This window comes from Drosophila bipectinata, chromosome 4 (genome assembly GCF_030179905.1).
Source record: "Drosophila bipectinata strain 14024-0381.07 chromosome 4, DbipHiC1v2, whole genome shotgun sequence".
Lineage (NCBI taxonomy): Eukaryota > Metazoa > Arthropoda > Insecta > Diptera > Drosophilidae > Drosophila > Drosophila bipectinata.
The window spans coordinates 1,503,784-1,516,842 of record NC_091740.1 but is presented as its reverse complement, the minus strand read 5'-3'; the positions used below and the strand labels follow the sequence as shown (position 1 = coordinate 1,516,842).

The 13,059-nt window shown below is 39.3% G+C and overlaps 1 protein-coding gene across 1 annotated transcript; it reads right to left on the bottom strand.

Moving 5' to 3' along the window:
* Window positions 1-1,451: 1,451 nt before the first annotated feature.
* LOC108120244 (uncharacterized) lies at window positions 1,452-2,631 on the bottom strand. Its single transcript, XM_043213599.2, has 2 exons — window positions 2,510-2,631; window positions 1,452-2,391 (listed from the first exon to the last, which is right to left on the bottom strand). Exon 2 carries the CDS (start codon window positions 2,382-2,384, stop codon window positions 1,677-1,679), a length of 708 nt encoding a protein of 235 aa, XP_043069534.1. The 5' UTR covers window positions 2,385-2,391; window positions 2,510-2,631; the 3' UTR covers window positions 1,452-1,676.
* Window positions 2,632-13,059: the final 10,428 nt, after the last annotated feature.

Below are 13,059 nucleotides of genomic sequence, written 5' to 3'. Positions count from 1 at the left end.
ACATAAGCTTGCATTTTGATCCATTAAGTATTAAATCGTTAGCTGAACACCATTTTTGAAAGTCATCAAGGTGAGATGGATTTGTACTGAAGACAAAGCTTTACATCATCTGCATACATAAGAACTTGAGAGTTCGTTAAAGCAGGTGGCAACTCATTTATAAAAAGAGTAAATAACAACGGGCCAAGATGACTTCCTTGGACTCCAAATGTAGCACGGACCAGACGGGAATGTTTGTTTTTAAATAAGACTCCTTGTGTCCTTCCATCTAAGTAGCTGGAGATCCACGTTAAGAGGTCTGTAGAAAATCCCAGTATATTCAATTTACTCAGCAAAAGTGAGTGATTGACTGAATTAAATGCTTTGCGAAAGATATGTAAATTACATCGGTTTAATATCCCTTACGAAAGCCATCTATGACAAAGGATGTCAACTCCAATAAGTTCGTGGTGGTGGACGCTTAATAAAGCCGTGCATTTTTCAAAATACTTTGGAATTGCCGACCAATTAGAGATGCCTCTGTAATTGGCACCATGAGACTTTTCCCCTTTTTTATGTAAGGGAATTATGAAATATTCCTTCCACTTAAGGATGTAGTCTCATGTTCCGGCCTACTTTTTAGAGGTTATTTCAAAAAAATTTTTCTGTAATAAAAAATAATGCGATCGTTTCAATTTTCAAATATGTTTTTATAGGCATCATAAACTATTTGAAAATGTTTTGTTTAATTTATTCTTGTGTAGATTAATACACTTTATAGCATGCCAAAGTATGCATATAAAAAAAAGGTAGGTCACTGGCGCTGGTGATTTCGACTGCTAGAGTCATCCGAAACAAAAAATTAGAATAGATTATTGTTTTGTAAGCTTATGGCTCTGTCCCGTACTAGAGTGAAATATACAACAAAATGGCGAACTGAAAAAAAAAATGTATCTTAAATTAATGATAAAAAAAACTAATCATTAAAAATAAATGATTCTAGTACGGGACAGAGGTGTTACTTTTTAGAACAACTTATCCAAATTTCAACTAGATCGGTACCATAGAATTTTGTGAATCACCTGCGCCGCTTAAAAAAATGTCGTTCCGAGAAAAACGCGTTTAAAGTTGAGACGCTACGGAGAAACTCATACTTTGCGGTGTAGGCGCGCTCTCGATTATGGGCTGTATCTCTGTCATTATTTGATACTTTTATTTGAAACTTTAACAGTACATTCTCAATAAACAGTACTTTCGAATCCATTTTTTCAACTTCACACATGAGACTACATCCTTAAATCAATATCCAAAGCTTAAGCCAAATCGGTTCTTATGCATTAAAAGGTACATATGTATACTGCTTGGCCCAACAGCAGTCCTTGCGGATTTTCCCATATCTAAACAACAAAATTACGCAACATTCCTTGAATTTAGTAATAAATAAGAAAAAGAAAATAAGGAACGCATGCGCGTACGTCGACTGATTTTTATATCGCCAAGAGTTATTTATATTTTATTTTTGTAGGTATAAGTTTAATAGTTTACAAAAAATGTTTAAGTAAAGTTTCAATTTAAAGAATATTAGTTTTCTTAAGGTTTAGGAACTTAAGGTTTCACGGTGTAGTTTTCATTCTTTATTTGTTATATTTTCAAATTTAATTTAGTTAATATAATTTTTATTTTTTCAAGTCATGGTTCTACCAGTTACTTAGAAAATCAAAACCTTGTGGAATTTTCGTTTCCCTTGTAAGAAGCTGAACATTTTCATATTGACTGGTATTTTTTAACAAGCTTTCATCAGACCAGTCGTTTATATTAATCTGTTGGCAGGGAAATGTAACAACATGTGATTTTGGTATTGAATTAAGATATCCACCATGGTTTTCAAATTTAAAATTTTCTTTAAGGTTACACGCTTTATTGATTTTATTTCGGCTATCATTAATTTTTTCTGAACTACCTTTGGATGGTTCAATGGCACCGCAAAAAATTGCTGGCATGTTTATCTGTGACTCCGTTCTGTAGCTAAAGGGAAAAGAGTGTTCGTCACGACAATTTTCGAGAATTTCATCATGTAGTTCTTTAAGGCCAACATTTTGCTTTACATATGTTCTTAAATCCTGTCCGTTATAATAATAAGTGGAATCAATATTTTGCCAGAAGAGACAATTTTTTTTTATCTTGGGAATAGTTTGTAGGGGAGAACACTGTTCAGCTTTAAAATATTTACTATAAATCTCGTGTTTTATTAAATGCTTGTTTAATACATTTTCTTGTTCAGCCCAACTCAAATTAATCCAGTCATCTTTACTATAAGTGGATTTCACACTGTTAATATCATCGGAAATCTTTTCCGATATAGAATTAAGATTAGAAAAGTAAGTATACATTCCTTGATGTGTCATGTTTAACCTGAAAGTACATTTTTCTTTAATTATTTAAAATGTGATGAATAGCGGATTGCGACCGCGAGTTTAAGATATAATTTTCTTTAATAGTTAAAAGTTTATACTAAAGAAAATCAACACACTAATTGATAGTAGGTTTAAAAACTTGAGTTGAGCAATTTAGAATTTGATGAATATGTATAGGAGAATGCAACTACAATACGTAATTCGTAAGATTAGTGTTGCCAAATAACGACAGTTTAACATCAACACGTATGTACATCACATATTTATACATAAAAAAAGTTAATACCGCACAGTTAGCGTCGAAAAGGATATATGGAATGTGGAACATAAATCATTTTAAACTAAAAGCAAACCTTAGTTTGAAAAGCAAAACAATTCCATGGGATCCGACCAACGAAATTGAATCGAATCAGGCAAAGAAATTCTTTTGCCCTCTGTTGCTGTTCATGTTTGAAAAAGCATGTTTGTTTGTTCTTTCTACTTAGTTCGAAAACGAAGACGGAAAAAAGAGATATATATTATAGTTTTTCTGTACTTTTTATTCAGTACTAACAAATTTCTATTTTTAACTAGGGCTTTAACAACTTTAAGTGAAAAAAAAAAAAGTAAATCAATTGAGACCTGAAAATAAATATATTGAAACAAATTGAAAAAAGTATTGCTAAATAAAATTTGGTTTATAAAACTTAAAAGTAAAAATAGTTAAATCATGGCATCCAAAGCTCAAATAAATTGTTACCTTATTGGCATCTTACTATGGCCGTCGAAATAGCGTGCTGCCCGAGGCTGAAGATTTAAAATATCCTATGGCGAGCACTGAAAAAATGATTTTAATGAAAAAATGATAGTTAAAACACTTTTTAAAACAAACAAACATACAACGTTACAACAAACCTACCATTTCAAAATAATTTATAAATAATATTTTTCATTTAATAATAGACAATGTTTAAAAGGTATTACCTCAATAAAGTAATTTAAATATTTATCACGATTTTCCCCAATTTTATCTACAACTTTTATTAAAATTAACTAATTATATATTAATAATGTTTATTAACTAATATAATTGACTAATTTGTGTTATATTATAAATTATGTATCAGTTTTTATGAATATTTCATATGGAATTATTACTATAAATACTATTCCTACCACCAAATGTACACAATGGTCCAAAAGTCAATTTTTTTTTATAATGTCAAAGTTTATGTGTTATATTGTAATACATTAATTATTAAAAATGAAAATCCGTTAAAAGCACCATTGAAGCTTTTTATAAGCTACTTAACAGTACACAATCGAACAGCTGTTTGGTACTAAAACTTGGCACTGACAAAACCTTATTGCTTGGTTTTGTACGGATAAATAAATATTCCTTGTTAAAGAGAAAAGTTATTATCGGAAAGTGAAGATCTGGGTGAGTATTGTTCACTAAGTAGAGTCAATTTATGTGTAGTCTTTGTCTGCCAGTTTAGTTTAGTGTAGAAAATGAAGAACATGTGGAATAAAACTAATAACCCTATGTCTCCCCACAAAAAATAAAAAAACGTCAGTTTGTAGAAGAATTTGTGGTTCGGCATCGTTCATTTACACGTTTTCCCCGTTTCCCCTTTTTTTACAAATTCACAATATTTGGGACCATATTTTGTCATAGCTATTACCTTGTGGAATTTTCGTTTCCCTTGTTAGAAGCTAAACATTTTCATCTTAACTGGTATTTTTTAACAAGCTTTCATCATCAGACCAGGGAAATTTTGGCAGGGAAATGTAACAATATGTGATTTAGGTAATGAATTAAGATATCACACACAACGACTAAACCTGGTGAAACTAAAACAAGCCTGGTGAAATCCGTCTAGTCTTCGACGCAGCAGCCAAAGTGCATGGCCTATGGCCACTCAGGACTACTGAAGGGCCCCCAAAACTACAAGTCACCCCAGGCTTTCCTCTTTCACTTTAGGCAAGTAGCCGTGGGACTCAGTATTACACTCAGTATCACGTATTTCAGCACTAGGACATATGCGCTCATAGATTCCTGTTGAGGCTTGAAGACAACAGCAAAGATCCGGAGAGCAGCGTGTTCGCCATGCTCAGCGCAGCACGTGAAGATCGTAAACACTTCAAGGTATCCTTGGGCGGTCTTCACCATAGATGAGACCACTACGTAGACGATTGTATAGAAAGCTTCGCAGACGAGGATGAAGCTATTGCCGATTTAAAACGGTTTTAATCTGTACCGGGTTTCTTCCATCTTGGCGAAAGCGGGTAGATCCTTATATCCGCAAGGCACCAACGAGAACGTCGAGTGGGCCGATTCCGAGCAAAAAGCACTAGCATTCGGGCACAGTTGTTTTAAGTGTCATATACCATCAGGTTCCCGGCAGCGTGATGACCGGAGAACACGTCCCTGCCAATGGGGAGTTCCTCAGCGTAATGATGTCACGTTTCATCCAAATGGGTTTTTAGGCAACTGTATGGTGACCGCCAAGCAGGACATGGCTGTTGAACACTGTGAAACAGAAACACAGTCTGAAGATTAACGGATGCGTACTTTGATGCCAATAAAGGCATTGTTCACCTGTTTAGTCACGAAATCCATCCACTTGGAGATGGCCCATGATTTATATACACATTCCTGCATCATCGCTATGAGAAATTCCTTGGAGCCTATCGAGAGGACTGAAGATTTAATGACGTTTTCAAGCGAAAGAAAATTCGGGGTGAGCTGTCGTCCAACGGAGTAGCGCTTAGGCAAGGTCCAGTGCATTTAAAAGGTGCTGGCCTATGGCCAAAAAGATAATATTTTTTTTTTGTGTATTGCGCCATTGAGGTAAAAGTCTATTCTAGATACTATTGGCGCGTACCAATAGCATGCACGATTCACCGAAATGTCTAGTACCGGCATTACTACTTTTGCTACCACCACTCCTGCCAAGTGGATACTGCCGCATGTTGGGCTGACCTCTTGATGGCCTCACGGGATGAGTTCCTTCCCTTTGTTGATTGGATGCGTATATTTCATCAGCTTCATTGAACACAATATTGATTGGGATTTTTGGGACATTTCACTGTATCCGTGAGAGTGCTCCTTGGATCCTTGCTACTCATATGATGGAGCACTCCACGTGTGCTCCGTAGGACATCCTGTTATCCAGCATTACCCCTAGGTATTTAACCGCCCTAGGAGAACCGCCTCCGTTTTATGAGCTGCCAGGTCCACTCCGGAGTCAGACATCCATGTTGATGTATGTCCAATTGCTTCATTCGCCTTGGTTTTCACGTCCTCGGTTTCCTTGGCCACCACGATTAGGGTCAGGTCGTCCGCGAAGCCGATGAGTTTGCATACCTCCAGTAGTTTGGTCCTGAGAACTTTGTCGTACATGATTTTCCAATCAGTACTTTACTGAGTACTTTGTCGTACATGATTTTCCAAGGAAGTGGTTCTTTCAGAACACCCGCAGTGTCCCATATCCTGATGGGTGTCCTATATCCTGTGTTGTGTTCTCGTTGAGTTCTATTTTAGACTGCTTTATTGTATGCGTAGCTTACAAAGTTGCCAGATTCTTAAAGTACTAAATAGGAGATGTATAAATTGGGGGAATTTAACACATCTCCTCCCTTCATTAAGAACCAATAGGATTTTTAGGGTTTCGGAAATCCTTGGGCTTGAAACGATCTATTTCTTGGCAAACACGACTACTTTGGCGAACTGGTATGCCGGATGAAAGTCGTGCAACAACCTTTGCCTTTGTTGTTGGTTCGATGATGTAGAGCTCTCGGGTGGCTCAGGTTCAGAATGACGTTGCTGAGCGGAGTTACCGGTTCATCTTGTTGTTGTTGTAGTGGTTGATCTGGTTGTAGTAGTGGTCGATTTAAAGAGGGCGGAATATCCGGGATCCAAAAGAACTCTGGAGGTTTTTCGATGGAGCTGCTTGCTGGGAACTTCGGTTTTAGCTGGTTGAAATGGCGCTTGATATAACCAATTGTGGTGCGAATCATGAAAAGCATTTTTCCAATTGGACGGTCAATAGAGTCTTTAATCCACTTTTCTCCCCTTGCATATTTACAACCGTAGACCCTTTGATTTGGGACGTACTTGGTAACTGATTGCTTGGCTTCGACAGGCTACTCGAAAAGTTGACTTAGTACGGTACGGACTGGACGACCATGGATTAACTCGGCGGGAGATTTTCCGTAGGAATTTGGAGTGAACTTGTAAGAAGCAAGGTATTTAGTAACTGCAGCTCGGACTGGTATACCGTCTTTGAGGTTTTTCTTGACTGAGAATTTGAACGTCTGAACGAAAGTCGACGACATTTGAAATACAAATGGGAACTGTTGGGCCGGCGAAGTCGATATGGATTCGCTCCCACGCTGGTGTTGCTGCATGCTTACTTTGGTACTCTTTTTGAGGAGCAGGAATGTTGCACTTGCAGATGCTGCATGACTGAGTAAGGCTTTTAATGTCTGCGTCGGTTGTAGGCCACCAAACATGTTGTCTAATCAATTTGTTGATTGTGAGGGCAATATTTCGATTAAAGTATGGGGATAATGCTTTCTCGCCTTGCTGAAGTTTTTCTGGCCATCCTACATTAACATACCGTAAGACTTGTTTGCGAAGTTTGTCCTTTTCAATGTGGTTGCGAATGGTCTCAGAATTGATCGGTAGTGACAGTTCAATTTCGATGTGGCAGGCTTTTTCTTTGTCGAAATCCGGGTCCATGCCCACGGAAAGACGCGAGCCATCTGCGTTGCCATGAGCAGATGGAGAGTCTCAACATTATAGGCCATGAGATTGATGGCCCAGCGCTATAGCCTGTTTGACATCATTAAAGGAAGATGCTTGCCTGAATTGCAAATCGTTACAAGTGGCTTGTGATCCGTTATAAGGGTAAACTTTCGGCCGTACAAATATTGCTAAAAACGTTTCACTCCGAATATTATAGAAAGTCCCTCGTATTCGATTTGGCTGTACTTAACCTGATGCTTGTCAAGCTTTTTGGATGCGAAAACAATAGGCCTCTTCTTGCCATCTCGTTGCATATTCGAAAGGACTACACCAATACCAAAAGATGATGCATCCGTCGCTAGGACTAGTGGTAGGTTTTCATCGAAATGAGCTAGCTAAGTCGCGTTAATAATATGGGAGTTCAGGGCTGTAAAAGCTTGTTGTTGTTGCGGCCCGAAAAGGTATGCTACATTTGAAGTTGATTTAAAGGAGCGGCCAACTGAAAATAGTTCGGTATAAGGTTGCAATAGTAAACAACTTTACCCACGATTGCGAGATTAGAAGGCGGACGCAACAGTTTAACAGCCACCAAGCCTGAGCTCCTTTTTATACCCTTGCAGAGTGTATTATAATTTTGTCCAAAAGTGTGCAACGCAGTGAAGGAGACATCTCCGACCCTATAAAGTATATATATTCTTGATCAGGATCACCTCCTGAGTTGATATGAGCATGTCCGTCTGTCCGTCTGTCCGTCTGTCTGTTTCTACGCAAACTAGTCTCTCAGTTTTAAAGCTATCGACTTGAAACTTTGCACACACCCTTCTTTCCTTTGCACGCAGTATATAAGTCGGAACGGATCGGCCGACTATATCCTATAGCTGTCATATAACTGATTGATCGGAAATGGTATAACTTCGGTGTTTTTAGAGTTAGAGAGTTCAAATTTGAGCGCTATGAGCGCTATTTTTGGCAATATAATACGACATGCCAAATTTAGTAAGGATCGGCCGACTATATCCTATAGCTGCCATATAACTGAACGATCGGAAATGACCCAACTTTCGTGTTTTTGAAGAAAGAAAGCTAGAACTTGGTACAGATTATATTTTTTGTCAGTTTATCCGACCCACTGAATTTCATAACGATCGTCCGACTATATCTTATAGCTGTTATATAACTGAACGATCGGAAATGGTTTTTGGTAGAAATACCAACTTTGGTATGTTTGAAGATAGAAGTTTGGGACTTTTTTTAGATTTTGTATTGTAATAAATTGGATTATATATTCATATTCCCATAAGGAGCGGCCAACTATATCCGATGTTTGCGATATATATCCGGTTTTAACTGCAAGGGTATATACACTTCGGCTCCGCCCGAAGTTAGCTTTCCTTTCTTGTTGCATATAATACCGTTCTCACAAAGTATACTGGGAGCTTGGTCGATTCGCTTTAGGTGTTGCTCGCTTGTAGGTGCTGAGATAATGATATCATCTAAGTAGTTGCCACATTCTTCTATTCCTTTTAGAAGCTGCTCCAAATATCTTTGGATGAACGCCGGAGCACTGCCAATCCCGTAGGGAAGGCGCTGGTATTGAAATAGGCCAAGGGGTGTGTTGATAACCATGATAGTTTTTGAATCCTCAAATCCTTGAATCCTTGAATGTGCGTTGACTGCTTGCTTTAAATCGCCACATATGCGAATAGCGCCACCTGGTTTTGGTGCAAGCACAATTGGAGATGCCCAATTACTGAATTTGATCGGCCTCAGGGTTAGGATGTCGGTCCAGCCTTACCACGTACCTATTGGCGAATCGCTGAACTTCTTCGCTCACATATGGGACTCTCAGTTGGGCGTGGATTGTCGCATTGTCGTGGAACGGATGAGCTCCAGTTAAAGTTCTTATGGCCTTGTTTTGGGCGATCTGAATGATCCTTTGGTTGCCTTGACACGCCGTCCCCCATAGCTGGATACCATAGGTCCAGATTGGATTGACAATATATAACAGGTCGTATGTCTGTCTGTCGACTCTTCCACTTTTTTGGAAAAGTGCCGTGCTGGAGACACTTGTTGAAGGTCCCTGCGATGAACTCCGGTTACTCCTGCATGGCCTGCCTGAGGACAGAATAAGACACTCCGTATAGTCCTGGAGTCTTTCTAGCTTTAATCTTTTGCTTGCACTCAGGCAGGCGGTCCACCTCGACATCATCGACATCACCTCGTAGCAGCGCACTAATAAGAAGGTATAACTGGTATGTCAGTGATGCTCTTACTTTCAACGACCACCATGCCATTCACTTTACCCTTGGAGGGGAATGTAGGAAATGGATTCCCAAGGTGACAGAACTGAAAAAGAAGGACACGCGTTAGGATCGGAAAGCTCTCTTCGCCACTCTTCAGACGCTGGTTTGAGCCTCATCATCCTCCTGGTGGGAGGATGGGAGGGAGGACAAGGTTGTCAAAAGTAATATGCAAATTCTGTCCGCCATACAAATCTGTAAATTTAATTTAGAATTGTTATTTCACGTGGTAGATAATAAGTCCCTTAAATATGATATCATAATTGGACAATACATTTTTGAATTTCGTTTCGGAGTAATTTTAGAAAGAGATAGATTCGATAACTAAATGTGATAGATTATAAAAGTAATCTAAAAATGGATTTAAGTAATAGTGATAGGTTAAAACTAAACGACATGTTTGCCAAATATTTCAAATTTCTCATTGATGGTATTCCAAATAGACGTGTACTACAGGTTCTTTAGAAATCTGTTTAGTAGACTTAAACAAACCGGTTCAGAGACGACCATATTGTCTTAGCGAGGGCGAGAAAGAAATAGTAAGAGAGAATATTTAGCAAATGCTAGAATCCAACGTAATTCGACCAAGTAGCTCCCCATTCTCTAGGCTAATTTAATTAGTAAAAAGCAAAACGGCAGTGATATACTATGCATAGATTATCGAGAACTCAACGAGCTAAAACCCAATCCTCGAAAAATACAAGCACTAACCCTACTTCCCAAATCAGAATCAGTCACACAAACTAGACAGTTTATAGGTGTAGCATCTTACTTCAGGAAATTTGTCCCACATTGCCCAGTAGTAATGAAGCCTCTTTATCTGCTAACATGATAAAATGAAAATAACATAAAGAAAGAAAAGCATGAGAAAATTCGCAAAAGAATTATAAAGGTACTAGTGACCCCGTGTTGATTGTATTCGATCCCAACTTACCATTAAAGATGCATACGGATGCTAACGCCAATGGTTTTTTTTTTCTTTTCGCGGTCTTTCAGAATTTATGAAATGGCTTGTGCATCAATTAGAGCATCAGCTAGCTTTTCTGTATTCATCATAAAGCTTAGAGGCCCAGACGACCGCTCTAGAAACGAATAATTAGTAAATATTAAACTAGTTTTAATATATTTAGCTACGAGAAGTTAATAAGGAAATTTAAAATTCTATACATCACATTTGAAGGATAGGAGAGAAAAGTTATAGAGTAGAGATCATTGTAGTTTGAACACAAGACCCTAAAAGGGTCGTGCTGTGCATATGTCGAACTACAGTGGCTAAGGAATAGAGGACTAAAGTTTCTGGTCCTTCTATTAGTTATGTTAAAATTTAAGCGTGTTAGTAAATGCTGGCTATCCACATCCCCATTAATTAGGTTATGCAAAAAACTACAACGAGCAGTGTCCTACGATTTGTTAGGCTAGGTAAGTTTATAGGTGTTTGTAGGGGGCGTAGTTGCCGCAAAAGATTCCAGGAGTTGAAATGTTGAATAAAAAAGTCGGGGGCGTCTTCCAATGAATATAACGCGGTCAGCTTTATTGGGCTGCTTACAAGAGAATACTGAACTTAACTTAGAAAGAATAAACGCTAAACGTCAATATAAACCAGAGCGGACGATCGACGACGGCCGACGAGAGAGGAAGAATACATAGAGGGGCGAGCGCAGATGCGCTCTTCAGCACGGATGAGCTTTTAAGCGCGGGTGCGCTTTTCAGCGCGGATGCGCTCTTAAGTTCACCTGAGCGGCACAACGGCCCCTCACCTAAACATTCTCCCCCCCTTGCAATCGCTCGGGTTGCAACAGATCCCTCGTCGCTAGCTATGCGTCACTGCAGCTAGAGGGCGTACACGGGTCGATGAAGGCCCCCGTGTCAAAAATGCGGGTCCCGGTGTTTTTTTTTTTTTTTTTTTTTTTTTTTTTTTTTTAACGTTTTGAATGTTGAAATTTTATTCTTAAGATTAGCGCACTACTACCAAATTGACAGCTTAATCTAATCGTTTTTTACAAATTTTTTTAAAAATACTTAGTCTAAGCGTTACTTAAGGCAAGAGGTGATTTAATGGTTTTTTTATTTTAACTTATTTTTATTTATGATTATGTTGAGGGTGACGAAATTGGCTAGGTCAAGATCCGGTTTGGTAGGTCTTGAGGGTGGTGTCTTTTTAGTCTTCTCTTGACTCGATTAATTGGATCAGCGCTCCTAATAGCAGCGGTACCAAGTTTTTTAGCTAGGCTGTTGGGGTGCTCATTTAGACGTTCCATGTATTTCCGAGCAAGTTCCTGGAGCTTGTCTCCGATTTTAGGCACGTTGAGATCTCGTTCGATGTCTCTGGTTCGCATAAACCACGGAGCTCCAGAGATCCTTCGAAGAGTTTTCGCTTGCAAAACCCGGATTTTGTTTAGGTTGGTTTTTGCAGCGATGCCATAAACCTGGAGTCCGTAGAAAAGACTTGGCGCTAGTATAGACTTGTAAATCTGCACCTTACATCCAAGCGCGAGCTTATTGCGTGGTGTGAGGAGCCAGGACATCCGAGCCACTTTAGTCCTGAAAGAGTTTTGGATACAGGTAATGTGCCTGCCAAAAGTGAGTTTTTTGTCCAAGGTGACACCGAGGTACTTGTATGCAGGAAGGGCTCTGATTGGGTTATCGTTGAGGTTGACTCCTGGGCAGGTACTTCGGCAATTGGTAAAAGTTACATTGGCACATTTGTCTGCGTTTACACGAATGTTCCAGTTCGTGGCCCATTGGTGAAATGCGTCCAGATACTCCTGCAATGCAAAAGTGGCTGCCAAGATACTACTGCTTTTGGTCAGGACGGCCGTGTCATCAGCGTAGGTCGCAATTAGCACGTCTTGTTCGTTCACTTCAGTGATTGGAGTTTTTGTAGGCATATCTGAAGCATAGATAGAGTATAGAGTAGGGCCGAGGACGCTACCTTGGGGAACACCAGCAGAAATCGGTTTGGTGGACGACTTGTATCCATCAGCAGATACGTGGAATGTGCGTTCTTCCAGGAAGCTTTTCACGAGCTGGAACAGCTGTGGCGTAAGAAGACTTTTGGCTTTATACAGGAGCCCAGGGTGCCATACCCTGTCAAAAGCCTGCTGAATGTCAAGGAAGGCAGCTACTGCATATTCCTTCTTCTCAAAGGCTTCTAAGGCAAAGTTAACAACTCTGTGCAATTGCTCAGGAGATCCATGTTGAAGGCGAAAGCCGAACTGGAATTCCGGGATCGCACTGGTGACATTCTCCAGAGTAAGTAGCCTGTTCAGGATCAGCCTTTCCATGATTTTTCCCAGGGATGGTAAAAGACTAATGGGCCTGTATGAGTCCACGTCAGTTGGCGATTTTCCTGGTTTTGGGATCATATGTATGTTTGCCGATTTCCAAACTTTCGGAAAGTATCCAACAGTTAGTATGCTGTTGAACAACGTCACCAGGAATTGCAAGGCTTGATCCGGTAAAAGTCGGATCGTCCTGTTGTCCAAAAGGTCTTCACCAGGAGTTTTCTTTGGCGAGAGTTTACCTACAAGGTCTTTCACTTCTGTCAGTGAGACAGGGTTAGCAGGCAGACTCATTTGAAATGGAGATTCTAGAAACTCTTCAACTTGTCGACGTATACTGTCAGGCGAGTATT